The 15,149-nt window shown below is 38.2% G+C and overlaps 1 protein-coding gene across 2 annotated transcripts in view; it reads left to right on the top strand.

Moving 5' to 3' along the window:
- YTHDC1 (YTH N6-methyladenosine RNA binding protein C1) overlaps positions 1 to 13,759 on the top strand; it is a 35,910-nt gene extending 22,151 nt beyond the window's left edge. For both annotated transcript variants that reach the window (XM_081345552.1, XM_081345551.1), the window contains 7 exons: positions 965 to 1,131; positions 3,330 to 3,412; positions 4,138 to 4,174; positions 4,258 to 4,297; positions 4,381 to 4,443; positions 11,113 to 11,247; positions 12,040 to 13,759. In XM_081345552.1, coding sequence (XP_081201678.1) covers positions 965 to 1,131; positions 3,330 to 3,412; positions 4,138 to 4,174; positions 4,258 to 4,297; positions 4,381 to 4,443; positions 11,113 to 11,247; positions 12,040 to 12,258 — 744 coding nt within the window. In that variant the 3' untranslated portion in view covers positions 12,259 to 13,759. The remainder of the gene's footprint in view (positions 1 to 964; positions 1,132 to 3,329; positions 3,413 to 4,137; positions 4,175 to 4,257; positions 4,298 to 4,380; positions 4,444 to 11,112; positions 11,248 to 12,039) is intronic.
- The last annotated feature ends 1,390 nt before the right edge of the window (positions 13,760 to 15,149 follow it).

Below are 15,149 nucleotides of genomic sequence, written 5' to 3'. Positions count from 1 at the left end.
GTATATTTAAGTTGGGGTGTGCATTAAATTAAATAAAGACAGGCAGATCTTGACCTACAATTGGAACTGGAATTTCCATCACTAAGTGATGTACTTATAAAGTGTGACCACACAAATTAGTGATAGAAATCCCGGTAGTTCCAATTGCCATCATTAACTGAATCCTAGTTGTTAGGTGAGGCAAATTCCTGCCAACTTCCCTCAACTAAAGTCATTGGGAAAGCTGGCAAGAAGTTGCAAATCTGCGATCCACAAACAGGTAGGTGGCAGCAGCTAGGTGAGAGAAAGGACAAGGGGGTGCTGGTGAGGGTTGGTGGGAGAGGGGAAGCCGCAGGTGGAGAGCATGCAGTATATGAGAGGCACTATGCAGGTTGGAGGGTGTGCAGGAGGTTCCATATGGGTTAAGGAGGGAATGTAGGTCTGTGCAAGAGGCTAGCATACTCTGAGCACAGAGGAGTTAAAGGAGGAGACTTATGTGAGCAACTTGTGACCTTTGCCAGTTTTCCCATTCACTTACTGGAGAAGCTGGGCAAGAAGGGTGCAAATGGCAGTCACGTGATTGTAGGTGGCTTGGCAATTAGAAATATAACTGAGTTGCCAAGCACTCAGATTACGATCCCTTGTCTTCAAGGATGCTGGGATAGGCAGAACCCAGAGGATTGTTGTTACCATCATTTGTTCAGCACTATCATGATTTACAATGGTCACTGACTGGTCATAGGTCAGGGACTACCTGCAACTATACACCTGCCTTGGTCCATCTCTTGTTAATTTCACTAAAATCACTACAATGTATGCAACTTAAGTAGTTTAATCGGACCTGTTAAGTTAAGCTTTCACATATTTCTTAAATTAGGCATTAGCATTCATAAAATGTATTCCTTTGTTCTTAGAATGAAACCATATAATTAAACATTGATCCCTTTGGGTGGACTCTTATAACATCAACATTTAATTATTACAGGAAATTGAGCTTGAATGTGGAACCCAACTTTGTCTCCTATTCCCTCCTGATGAAAGTATTGATCTGTATCAAGTCATTCATAAAATGCGTCATAAGAGAAGAATGCACTCTCAGCCCCGGTCAAGAGGACGTCCATCCCGTCGAGAGCCACTCCGAGATGTGGGAAGGTTAGAAACATTCTTTGGACTGATAATAGGCACATGTGTCAGAATAACGTGATGGAGGAATATGATTCATCAAAAAGCTTTCCCTGCAATCAAGAAGAGAGAAAATCCTCACATCAAGCTGCATGGACGGGTTTGTGGCTTCATTGAGGATTTCACATTGTCCCTCTCCCCCAGTTTGTCACTTTCAAGAGGAAAATGGGGACATTTTGCTTACACAGAAAAGTTTGTGTCAATCTAGCTTTGACTAGATTTTTAGTCAATTGTAGGTAAGCCAATTTTTTTTCAAAACCAGGTTAGGTGGAGGAAAATCAAGTCTGTGTGTTCCAAAATGTGTTAATATCTTGTAAAAGCCTTTTCTTTCAGGTATATCTCTGGATAAGCCTTGTCAAATATGGGACTTTTATCAGGATCACTTATAATTTTGCAGAAGATGGTCGCCTCATTTTGAGGATAAAATATTTATAATATTTTGCTGTTCAAGAAGAGCGTGTTTGGGACTGTTTCAAATTGTATCACCGTGCTGTGGTTATGCCCATTGCCAAATATTCTCTTACATCTTGCTGAGCTTCTGGAAGCCGTAGGTTCTCTCCAAAGGAAGTAGCCCTTGGAGACCCGGCAACAAACCAAAAAGAATGGCTGTTGCTGTGTCAGTGTATACAACCTTTCCAGATGCTGGCAGCACCCGTGGACTTAAAAGTGGTTTTAGAGGATCGCCATGGTTATTGATCACTACTCTATGAACTTACCAACATTCCCCAGAAAGAAGGGTATATCTTGTTACAGAATTGGAGGAGTCTTTGCAAAGGACTGATAATAATCCCTTCTATCCAACACGTTTCCCTGATCCCTGTGTAGCCACTTTGTTTTCTGATAAATCTAAAGCTTTTCTGCTAAAGACTGTGTGGTTTGGGCTGAAACCTTTTTGGTTAGACTTTCCAGTTTGTGGAAATGTCCTGTGGTAGGTACAGATATCCAACGAGTCCCCATATCCTTGCTCTTAAAGGACACTGTAACCTGTAGGTAGGAGGAATCCTGGCAGCAACCCCCCTTTCTTTGGGCATAAAAGGACTGAGCACCAAGATGGCTTTTGAAGTTAAGCCCTAAGAGATTTCCAGTGCAATAAAGTATTTACAAGTGAAGGTTTTGCAATGGACTGCAAACTATACATTATAACACCATCACACCTTCTCAAGCCTGCCAGGGCCTCCATTTATGTATGTGGCTTTCAGCTTAAAGTCAGTAGTTGGACTACTATATGAACTGTTACTATCATATATTATACCGGTCGTAAGTGCACACTCAAACTACAAGAAAGCGGTATGTTTATTCTTTACACCAGCTATTTTCTAAATCTCTTTTTTGCTGTACATACGGTTGCTTTATTTTCTCAGAATGTGATACTTATTCTTAAGAATGATAATTTAAATAATAAATGGGGAGGTGGGAGGAATCATTTTATGGTCTATTCATGTTTCCCTGTTATAGAAATTGTGAAGGTGCATTGGAAGGGAACGCCAGGTAACTTGCTAATGAGTGAAAAGCAAAGTAGAGCATGAAATCTTAAAAATCGTTTAAAAACAATTTAAAATTCATTTTACTAAAATGTATAGCAGCCTAAAATAATGGGCTCTTGATTCCAATATTTGATTTTGTTAAAAATATTCATGCCTTAAATGTTTTTTTCTGTACAGTAACAAGTAATTGTTGTCTATGCAGGAATGGGATTTGCATGTTGGAAATTGATCAAGTTTTTACAGACCAAGTAAGACAGTTAATCAGATCAAGTGTATAAAATGGTATTCACAAATTATGCAGCTTGTGCTTCCAGGGTAAACTTCAATGTAGAAATTGTGTAAGCATCAAGGAGATTTCATGCTGCAAAAAGACCCCCAAAAGTCATTGGTACTTTTAAAGAAATTTGTATTAAGATTGGATTTCCTGTAGGTATGATTGGATAAAGTTCCCTGCTAAGCATCTAAAATCTTCACATCATAATATTCTAGTTAAGAATATACATTTTGTTGCTACCACAAATACAATTCTTTTGTAACAAATTCTGGGAAACCATATAGGGAATTACAGAAAATATACCAAAAAAGCTCCAGAAAGTTGTGGGCTGTTCCAGTGAGTCCTTCTAAAGATTTTGTATTTATATAGGTTGTTCCAAACAATTCTTAATTATTGTCTAATTTATGTAGGCGTCGACCAGAGGATTATGATATTCATAACAGCAGAAAGAAACCAAGGATTGATTATCCCACTGAGTTTCACCAAAGACCAGGTTAATATCTTACTGTTTAAATGTATATACACAAATTTACAGATTTGTGTATTACAATAGTCAACATGTGGGAATGTGAATATTAAATAAATTATTTAAATTTAAGGTCATGAAGGTTCTGATTAAGAATAGAAATATGAGAATATAACAATAAAAAATAAGGGGACTTTCTTGGAATAACAATCACACTAATAAGATTCTAAAATAGTTATGCAATAACAGGACCTCTTTGGAACAAATAGGCATTGTAACAGTAATATGGAGGCATTCAAAAGAATGTACTAGTTCTTGTTAATCATTAAGTAAAACCAAAAATTAAACAGGACTGAGTTTATATAAACTGCCTTGTGTTCGGAATAATCCAAGCATCACGGACTGTTCACTTAATTTCACACAATGTCTTAGTATGTGGGGTGGAGGGAGCATAGGAGCAGTGGTCTTTCATATACTATATGGCTCAATAGATTCCAGCAGCCCCAGGCAGTCTGCCTAAAGGTACAAGATGGTATTAGTTGAAATTCAGCCTCCTTGTAGAGCAACATTTTTACTATATTTTGCCATAAAGTGTTACATAGTTATTTTAAAATTGAAATTCATGGGCCAGTTGGGAAGAGAAGGATCTATGAGTAGCAAGGCAGTAGCATGCTTAAAATAAAGATGGTAATGGCTATTTATGTTGTCAAATATAATAAATATGATACGTAATGCTGCTTGATTTTAAACAGGATATTTAAAAGACCCCAGATACCAAGATATAGACAGGTAAGAGATGTTCAACAGTGCTGTTTCCTAATCTAAGGTATCTGAGTATTTGTGTCTAATTTAATAAATCTTACTCTCAACAGGCGATTTTCAGGAGTTCGGAGAGATGTCTTCTTAAATGGAGTAAGTTTATGGTATTTCATTGGTAGTAACAGTAATTTTAATATTGCTTGATTTTGACATTCTTGTATATGTGTTTTTTGTAGTCTTACAATGATTATGTGAGAGAATTTCATAACATGGGACCACCACCACCTTGGCAAGGAATGGTTTGTAATTTTGTATTCTTTGACTTTAGTATACCCGTAGTATTATAAGGGAATATTGTTAAACACAGCTGTTCCTCTCTTTTATGTAGAAAACAGCATTTTGCTGTGATTTTAAGCCTGACATTTGGGTAGATCTTTATGACATAACTTCCTAATTTTAATTACTAATTTTAGTCAAACGTGTTAGACAAGTCTGATCAAAAACTAGTACCTGTGAAAATGCAATCTTAGCATTGCAGTTTCCTTCAATGAAATCAGTAAGATCCAAGATAGTAAAGTTTCACATAATATTCTTCATGTCATAGTTTATTTGAAAATTATACATGACCTTAGTTGGAAAGAACCACATAAGGCTTACAGAATATCTGTTGCCTCAAGGACTGTAACAGAGGATGACAAGACTTAAGGAATTAAAACGAATGTTTTAAGCATCATGATAAGTTATTGTGGAATGCTTGCTCCTTAACGCAGATATACAGACACCCCAGAGCAAAAGAAACAGGCCTCTGTTTTGTCCCTTGGGCTTTGGGAAGGTAGGCTGTGTTTTTGTTACCCTTGAACTAAGCAGTAAACAATGATTGAGAAGTAATTGGGAAATTAAAGCTCCCAATACTTGATTGATCTGTTGATGCTGCCAAACTATAGACAAAGCCAATGCCCCTGAAAATCTGGAATTACACATTCACCCCGCAAAACATTTCAGAAAAGATTCTGTATAACCATGGAATAGAAATGAAAAGAAAAACTTAACAAGCTTACACTGTCAATGTGGAAGAGTTGTACCATGATTAACAAATAAATGAAGAAAAGCAATACAATTAGTGCAGGTTCGCATCCCACCAGGCTCAAGGTTGACTCAGCCTTCCATCCTTCCGAGGTAGGTAAAATGAGGACCCAGATTGTTGGGGGCAATTAAGCTGACTTTGTAATAATGCCGCTCGGGGGTGTATGAAAGCCCTAATAAGCAGGCATATACATAGAATGAAGGCTACTGCTAAGCTTGTAAACCGCCCTGAGTCTTCGGAGAAGGGCAGGATATAAATGGAATTAAAATAATCCTTGACTTATGACTACAGATGGGATTGGAAATCTGATCATAAGTCAGTTTGGTCATAAGTTGATGTAGTCACATGACCAGAAGTGATTAGGCCAGACATGTCAAACACAAGGCCCGGGGGCCGGATCCGGCCTGTGAAGTGTTTTCATGTGGCCCACGAAGCCATCCTGGAAACAGTGAGGGAACGGCCCCCACTGCCTTGGCCCTGGCCCAGAGACCCCCCTTCTGCCAGAGACCCTCAGATCTGTCCCACTCCTGCCCAGGCCCCCACAGCTACCTTTGACACAAATGATGTAGAGCTGGCCATGCCCACCCAGTAGGCCATGCACACTCTAGCTACGCCCACCCAGTAGGCCACGCCCACCCTGGCCATACCCACCCGGCCTTCTGAGGGTAACCGCAATGCTGATGCAGCCCTCAATGAAATTGAGTTTGACACCCCTGGATTAGGCAAACGGCACAGTTGTAAATGTGAATCCAATGGGCTTTTTTGTTGGAAGCCATGGTCAGTCACGTGACCATGGAACACCATGAGTGTTCATAGATGTGACCATTTGCCAAGTGCCCAATATGTGGTCATGTGATCAGATTGCAGCACAAAATTTTTACAAAGGCCTGGGATGCTTTGTGGACTTTAAAGCTCCTGTTCCATCATAAATGTAGATGATTGTTAAGCAATGCAGCCATAAGGACTAGCCATAATAAAACCCATACTGGAAAAACAGGTCTAAATCTTCTCCAAAGAAATACTATGGTAGAAATAGTAACACTTCAGATGAGTATGAGGAGAAAGAAACATGATCTTAATTAGTCAATAAGAGGCTATAGATGCAGTGGAAATGACCTTGGGGGAATGCAACCAGGGAACAGTTGGATAAGAGGCAACTTAGCAGGAATGTGGGTGTGGAAAATATCTTAAAAGAGTGCTTCCCATGGTTTCTTGGTTTATAAAAGCACCAGGGGAGAAATGTACTTTCAGATTCTTAAAATTCTGTTACAATAAAATAGAATTAGTTCATTTGGATATGCTTCCAGTCTGGACTATGTGAGAAGGCTGATATAAGTTATGTTGTTCCAGAACATTTCTAGAACATTCCATTTCTTCAGCTGTTCTAGAATTCTCCAGCTATTTTCTTGGGGAAGCTAATCCTCCCAAATTGAAAATGACTTATAGTGTTCAACACAGATTTTGTATTTTTAAAAAAAAATTTTTTAAAAAAGATTACCATACCATGCCACAAAAATATTTGAAAAAGAAATGGGAATATTCCAGGTCATTCGGTTCTAACACAACTGCTTGTACAGTTTCAGTATTTTAGGTTTTGTGATGCATTTCTAAAAAGGAAACCCTTTTAAAAAGTTTTCCTGTTAAGACCAGCTAAGAATTTATGTCAGCCACCTCCATTATGTCACTCCAGTTTGTTTTTTTAAGTGGGTCTCCTGACAGCAGTATAATTAAAACCGTTGATTTGCCATAATGGTTTTCAAGTGTATTTTATACTTCGTTAACTGATTAACTAGCATTTATATCTCAGACAAGAAGCAGTGTAGTCAGCAATGAAGCTAATTTAGGGGGGAAGATACATGTGCCTCCTTGGGCTTTTCATAGTATTGAGATTTTGATGCCAAGTGGTATGAAAATCTAATCATCAATATAGGTGCGCTATGCTAAAGATACAATATTCCAAAATACCTGCCAAATAAATTTTCTGTTGTGTTTCACATCTGTTATCCATTCTCTTCTGGTGCATTTTTTATTTTTTTAATGTAAACACACATGCAGGCACATTTTTTCATTCCTAGCCCTTACAGGTGTTAGTGGGAATTTTTCAGATTCTCAGTGTTGTATAGTATGTTTGTTAAGCATTCAGAATACACTTGCTTGGTCCCAGACACGGGACAAATCTTATTTCCTGTTTCAGCCTAGCCCAGCCTAGCTTTGTTCAGCTAACAAAGAGAGAGAGCCTGTGGCCTAGGGGTTAAAACAACTGCCTGAGATGCAGTCGGCCCAGGTTCGAATCTCAGAAGGGTATGGTTTACTGATGAGAACAAATAAGTTTGAAATGATCATATCGGTCTCTCTTTATTCTTTGTTAGTAAGCCAAAAAATTTACACACACACACACACACACACACACACACACACACATTCAAAATGCATGTTTTATTTGATAATTGAATGATAGGGTTGGAGATCTTCTAGTCCAATCCCCTGCCCAAGGCAGGAATCCTTATACCATCCCAGACAACTGAATGTCCAATCTTTTCTTTAAAAGCTGTTCTGTTGGTTAATTGCTGTGTCCGGAAATCTCTCCTTAATAGGTAGGATCTCTCTTTAACAAGGTTCTAACCATTGCTTCTTATACTGTCCTCAAGTGCTTTAGAAAATAAATAAACTCCCTCATCTGTGATTATCAGTATTAGAAGACATCTTTCATGTCACCCCTAATCCTTCTCTTTGTTTAGCTAGACATGCCTAGCTCCCTCAGTTGCTGATCATGTGATTTAGCCTCCAGACCCCCTTATCTGAGAGTGCTCTTCTCTGCACTCTTTCAAGGGTTTCATCTTTTTTTTCTTTTGCATTATGGTGACCAGAATTGGATGCAGTATTCCAAATGTGCCCTTACTAATGTAGTGTGGAGCAGTACATCACTTTCATGCTCTTGATGCTATCCTTCTGTCAATGCAGCTTAGAAATGCATTGGCTTTTTTTTTTACAACTGCAACATGCTATTGGCCCATATTTAAGTGGTGGGCTATTAGGAGGCTTAGATTTTTCTCACAATAACTGTTGTTGAGCCAGGTACTGCCTATTCTATACCTGTGCATTTGGTTTTTCTTGCCTAAGTGCAGGACCTTATTTTTCTCACTACTGAACTGCATCTTGATGAATAGGCTAATTTCTCTAATCTGTCAAATTCCTTCTGAATCTCTATCTTCCAAAGTGTTAGCAATTCCCCCCTGCTTGATATCATTTGCAGATTTGGTGAGGTGTTTCTGTTCTCTTGTTTAGATTGTTTATGAAGTTATTGAAGAGTACAAGACAGAACTTTGAACCTTGACAGAATCACACTACATGTGTGATGTATATGTAGCTCCACTGAGGGTTGCATGCTGAGTGTGATTGGTCAGCCAATTATGAATCGATCTAGTGGTGGTACTACTGTCTATCTTACATTGAGGATAAACTGTGATCTACTTTATCAAATGCCTTATCCAACCATACTACATCAATAGCATTTTCCTGATCCACTAATTTAATCACTTTATAAAAGAAGGCAGTAAAGTTTGTTTGGCACAATCTATTTTTAACAAACCTAAGCTGGCATTTATTAATCGTCTTTTTCATTTCTAGGAGCTCACAGATCTGCTTGATTATCTTTTCTAAGTCTTTCCTGGTTTTGATGTCAAGTTGGTTGATCTGTAGTTTTCTGGTTCTACTTTTTCCCCTTTTTTTCTTTTTCAAAAATTGGAACCACATCAGTTGAAGCAGCTTCTTGGCAGGGAAAAATTCCAAGAAAGACAGTTTACCTCAGGGGTGTCAAACTGCCGGCCTGCAGACCGGACGTGTCATCCGGAAGCCATGCCCACCCCATTGCCGGCAATGGCGAAAAGGCTCCAATACGTTGTGCGACGTCACATGACATCGCAAGTTTGACATGTCTGATTTACCTGGATGGTTTAGAATCTACATCGGCAACCACATCTGCTCTTTTTCCAATCCTCCTCTTTCTCTATTTCAGGAGTTGTAATATTTTGTTCAGTGGTTCTGAGTCACACCTGCCAGTTTCTCCAGAATCCTGGGATGTAATGCTTTTGGCCCTGCGATTTGAACTCATCTAAATTGGAAAGGTGTTTTCTTCACTATTTTTTTTCCTATTTTGTCGTTTTCTGTTCTGTCTCTCACTGTGCTATTTTTGATAGATTGGATTATTTCTTCCTTTTGCATGAGGACAAATGCAAAAAGGAATTAAGCAGTTCCATTTCTTTTTGATGCTCGTCACTATGTTGCCACCTTCTCTATTAGCGGACCTATCATTTCCTTGATACTTTTCTTGTTCTTTACATATCAAAAGAAACTTAAAAAATATTTTTGGCATTTGCAAATTTAGTTCATTCTGAGCCTTAGCTTTCTGATTCCATCCTTGCAAGTTCGGGCAATTGGTTTATTTTGCTTTAGTTATGTGTATCTCTGTCCATTCCAAGTCTTAAGTTCATTCTGAGTGTTAGCTTTCCTGTCTCCATGCTTGCAGATTCAGAAGACCATTTTGGGCACTATCCAGTTGGAGCACCATTGACCTGAAATAACTTACTTTATGTATAGAATGTTTTGAACTAGTTCAATTTTTACTGTTTTAATAAACTTAGCCACAAAAAGTCTATTTTGCAAATCTACTTTTCACAGCTTTCCTAAGCAAATTCATAGAAAACTGACAGATGCAATCTCATAATTATCTACTTGAATTTATTTATTCTGCAAAAGATTAATTTGCCAACAGGTCTTTTAAAAAATTGAATTCCAGCAAGCCTATTAATGTCCAGTATAATTTGGTACATAAGAGATTCTCCAGAAATGAATTATGGATGGTATCAAACTAAAGAAAGTTAATAATTATTTCTCAGTGATAATGAGATATTCGGGTGGAGAGGAGGGGAATGAATTTTCTAAACAAGATCCAGGTAGAAGAAAATGCTTTGAATCATGTCAGAACAAAACTTCTTTTTAAATTACCAAATTAGTCATTTTTGAGTAGCCAGATTCCCCCTTTTAAAGCAGCGAGATACTTATATTGAATAACTGTTCCAAAATCCGAAGGGCGTTAACCTTAGTATGCAGCAATGCACTTCTCACAGCAGTTTTGGAGGGCTGGTACAAAAAAATACCATATAAACTGAGATTTTGCCCTGGTAGACAAGGAAACCATAACTCCTGCCTGCTATTCTGCATCTTCTGCAAGGACTTACAGCCTCAGTTTATAACACCTCCCAATAAAATGCCTGGGAAATACTGAACTCTTTTATATACATTATTGCTATCAGATCAGCACAAAGTAGTTTCTTTAAATGTGGCCAAATTTTGTTATACTGTATAAATTAGGCAGATTTTAACTGAGCACTGATAATCCATCACTAATCGTAATATATTATTTTGTTTGCTTTTTTATTTGTATTAAATTATTATTGTTCTTAATGCCTTTATTTGTAATACTGACCTGTGACTAATAAAAATGGATTGATTGGAATGACCAAATTGCTCTGAAATCAAATTTGTAGTCAATGCACAGTCCTGATGCAATGATGATTACAGTGAGTTGAAACTTTTATTTAACAATTGGATCATTCTTAAATATGGAACCCTATTCTATCTTGTTATAAAAATATTTTAAGAGTATTTTTATTAGTAATAGCTATAAGGAAATGGATTAAATATCTTCAGCTTTCCTAGGGTGAAAATGTACTTGTTGCAGAAAGGTTTAATAGCATGAGAATTCAAATACCATGTTAGATATATATTGCAGTACTGCTCAAATATTGAATTATATTTTCCTGTTGATGCTGCTCTGTTCTCGGGTAACAAATTACTGGAGTAACACGGAAATATTTCTTTTTAGCCTCCTTATCCAGGGATAGAACAGCCTCCCCATCACCCATACTACCAGCACCATGCTCCACCTCCACAGGCTCACCCTCCTTACTCAGGACACCATCCCATGCCACATGATGCGCGGTACAGGGATAAGCGAGTGGTAAGTGCAGCCTGGGTCACTGTTTTCCAAGTTAGGAAAATTTGGTTGATTCAGATTTGGTTGAAAATCATTATGTTCATTATGAAATATCTATGGCTAAATATCCAGGACTAGAAGTGCCAATTTGATGTAGTGGTTAAGACACGAGGCAGGACATCATGAGTTCTATTCCCATTTTAGATAGAAAGCCAGGTGAGTCGCCTTGGAATAGTCACTCTCAGCTCTACTTGGGAATCAGTGTCGAACTGCTTCCAAAAACGTTGCCAAAAATACTGCAAGGATTTATCCAGTCTCCTATAATTAAACACTATTGAAAAGAAGGGGGGGAAAGGTATTTACATATTTGTAAAACTCAGTGTAGTGAGATTTGCAGGCAGCATATTTCAAAAAATTCAGTTAAAAAAATAAAGATCAGCATGTGGAAAATGCAGAATGTAAAGAGGATGGCCCTGAGGGAGAGAGGGGAGAGTTACCAAAGAATCAAGGATAAAATATAGATTAAGCCTAGGTCATGTAGAAAGTATGTGGAAATAACTTGACAAACACCCTTTTAAATCACATGGTTATAAGAGAGGAGAGGTAGCACAATCAGACTTGCAAGATTATTACTATCTAAATCAAAGTGGTCTAGTATATACTAACAGTTATTAAATATGTTAACATTACAACAGTGAACTGTTGCTGGATAATTGGTAGCCCTTTAGATCCAAGTATTTTTAGTTATTCCCAAGTAGATAGAAGAACTTGCAATTTTAAACTTAGTGATATTTAAACTTACTGTGTCTTCCATAGCATGATTATGACATGAGGGTGGATGACTTTCTACGTCGGACACAAGCAGTTGTCAGTGGTCGAAGAAGCAGGCCGAGAGAGAGAGAGCGGGATCGGGAACGAGATCGGCCCCGAGATAACCGAAGAGACAGAGATCGGGAACGAGGGAGGGAAAGGGAGCGAGAAAGAATATGTGATCGGGACAGAGACAGAGGAGAAAGAGGAAGATACAGAAGATAATGTATTGTAAAATTACAATTACTTAAGGAAGCAAAGGCATGTATATTTGCGTGTTTACAGGTAGTAAACTTTTATTTTCCTAAGTCATCATACTTGATTGTGTAGATGAATTTATAATTGCCCCTATTCCAAGCATGCCGTAAGCTGTGAATTGAAAAACTTCTTTCGGCCAAAAATGTGTGAAGCTTGATTCTTCAGTTGAGATTTTCATTTAAGCAGTTTAGAAGACAAATATTTAAAGAATGTAGATGAATTTTCCCAACATGTTTATCTTAACAGTAATTTAATTATATGTTCTTTTGAATACGAGTTATTAGCTGCCATAATTTTTGCTCTGTTTTTTGATATGTAGCTTTTAATATTTCTTGAGTGGGGTAGGGTGGAATGCTGCTATCAAGTATGCAAAAATACTGGATGTGTGATAGTTGGCTGTATGGCAGTATTGAAGTAGTCGCCTTTTGTTTTTTTGTTTCTGTTTTAATTTCTGTAAAGACAAAGCTTGTTCAATAATGAAAGCAATAGTAATATGATATTGAACCTGTGCTCTGATTGTATTTTGTTTAATGCTCATCTAATCACCTAACTTGCACTCTTTTTTCTCCAAATTAACCATACTGTTTAGAATGTCCACTGTATGTATGTGTGCATACATGCGTGAGCACAAATACTGTTGTATTCTACATTGCTATCGTTTCTTTTTTTATAATAAATTACTAATAGTCAAATTCCATGGACTTTGATGCTTTCTGCCTTTAAATCTTAAGGAAAGATTAATGATTAATTTGTCAATGTCATTTCACGCTTTCAGGCCTCAGCATGAAAAAGAGGCACCCTCAGAATTGTCCTAGGTAGTGATGATAACCCAAATAAATTTCCATTTGTATCCAATATATTTAAATTTGTGGGCATATATATTTACAACTCCATAAAAATGTAAAGTGTGGGAATCTCAGACTCAGGAAAGTGCAGTTTTGTTATAGAAATATGAAACTTGGAAAATGGTGGCCAATGAATAGTTCCATGTTAGTTTATTTAACCAAGCCCCATGCTATTTATTGCAAATTATTGCCAGTAAGAATGCTTGTTCATGCCTGAGACAAAGCAAATTGTCTATTTGATATTATAGTAAGAATAGTCTGATGTTACAGTAAATTATAGTAGTTCTTTAATGAAAAAGCTAGAGGGATAATGTTTCTAAACATCTTGATTCCACAAATAATATCTCATTTTTTCCTTTTCTAAAATAAAACAAAAAATAGCAATACCTGGTATTCTTTACCAGTCTTGTTATTTTGTCACCATAGAAATATAATGCAATTTATGTATAATTGCTCATAAAATCATTTTAATATAACATTAATATTGATTAACCAATCTGAGTGTGGTTGGGTATTTTTGAAAAAAACTATAAGATTAGAAAATGCATTGATGTGGTCAATGAAGGTTTAATATTCTGACTTTAAACCCCTTGTATTTCTATTAAAATAGTGTTTTCTGTTAACTTTTTTGTGGTGTTTTTTTTGTATGGAATAAAAGCATTAAAAGGCCAGAAAGAGGATTTTCTTCCTAAGCTTTTACATTTAGTTCCTAGAACAGAATGTCAAACTCAAGGCCTGCAGGCCAGATCCAGTCTGTGTTTAGGTCTGGCCTGCAGGGCCTCCCTGGAGATGGCAAGGAGACAGCCCCTGCAGCCTTATCCCTGGCCCAGCCCAGTCCAGCCAGATGCTCCCCCTGGGTGTGCGGACAGGGTCTGGCGGTGCCCGGCTGCAGCTGGTTGGCCTTTCTGCTGCTCATTAGCCAGCAGCGACTGCCAGCCGGATGTGAGCTAGGACTTCTAATAAGCCACACTCAACCCCACCCCCAATCTGGACCACAATTGCACACCTCTGGGCCTTGCAGCCAGCCACTCCCGCCCCACCACATGCCTCGCCTTGCTCTACTACAGCAGCACCGCAACTAGGCCACCCTTGCCCCATCACCTGCCTCACTTTGCAGCCCCAGCACCCCTCTGCTCTGCTCCAGCCCGGGAAGCTCAGAAGCCCAGAGGGGAAGCCGCCATTGCAGCCCACTGGGCAAAGCAGCCACCTCAAAGTGGTGCCCACAAACCGGCTCATCAAGCCAACCATGTCCATCCAGTCATGCCTACCTAGTTGCGGTGACCTGGCCACACCTACCTGGCCAGGCCCATCTGGCCCTTTTAGGGCAATCGTAATGCTGATGCAGCCCTCAATGAAATTGAGTTTGATACTGCAGGCCTACAACAAGTAAAGCAATTGGTTAACTCAATACATGATGTGCTCAAAAAGACTCCTTAATTTAAAATGATCTTCTTTCAGAAAGGAAATATTGTACCTAGGAAAATAGACGGTTTTTCTCTCTGTATTTGCCATCCTTTAAAACCTGGTCATGCTAGCAGGACAACAGGATATCCCAGAGGATAGAAATGAATTCTGCTCTGTCAAGGACAGTATATCCTGGGAAGCACTATTTTTCCTCTGCATAGAAAAGGAAGATAATTTTATGAGGGTTATTGTAAATTTATTACAGTCAAAAGAGCCAGTTGGTTGCAGGAGACAAAAGATTTTGTATATGAGTATCTTGTCTTAAATATTTTATTCACAATTGTAGGAAAATAGTGCTGTCAACCATCCCATTCATTCATCCATCCAGCAAAGAGACTTCCGAACCATTGTTTTGTCAAGAGTATACTTTACTGAGGCTTAAATGGTTACAGAAGTTTAGCAAACCTGGTTTTGGTGTTTTTGTGTGCAGTCAAAGCAATTAACATTGCCTTTTTCCTGCCTATCCCCCATTACCACCAAACATCCAATTAAGTGCTGGTATATTGATGGGTGACCTTGGCTAGCAGGTACTTGCTTCTCATTAGCTTA

Source organism: Vipera berus, assembly GCF_964194415.1.
Source record: "Vipera berus genome assembly, chromosome: Z".
NCBI lineage: Eukaryota > Metazoa > Chordata > Lepidosauria > Squamata > Viperidae > Vipera > Vipera berus.
This window is presented reverse-complemented; position numbering and strand designations above follow the sequence as displayed.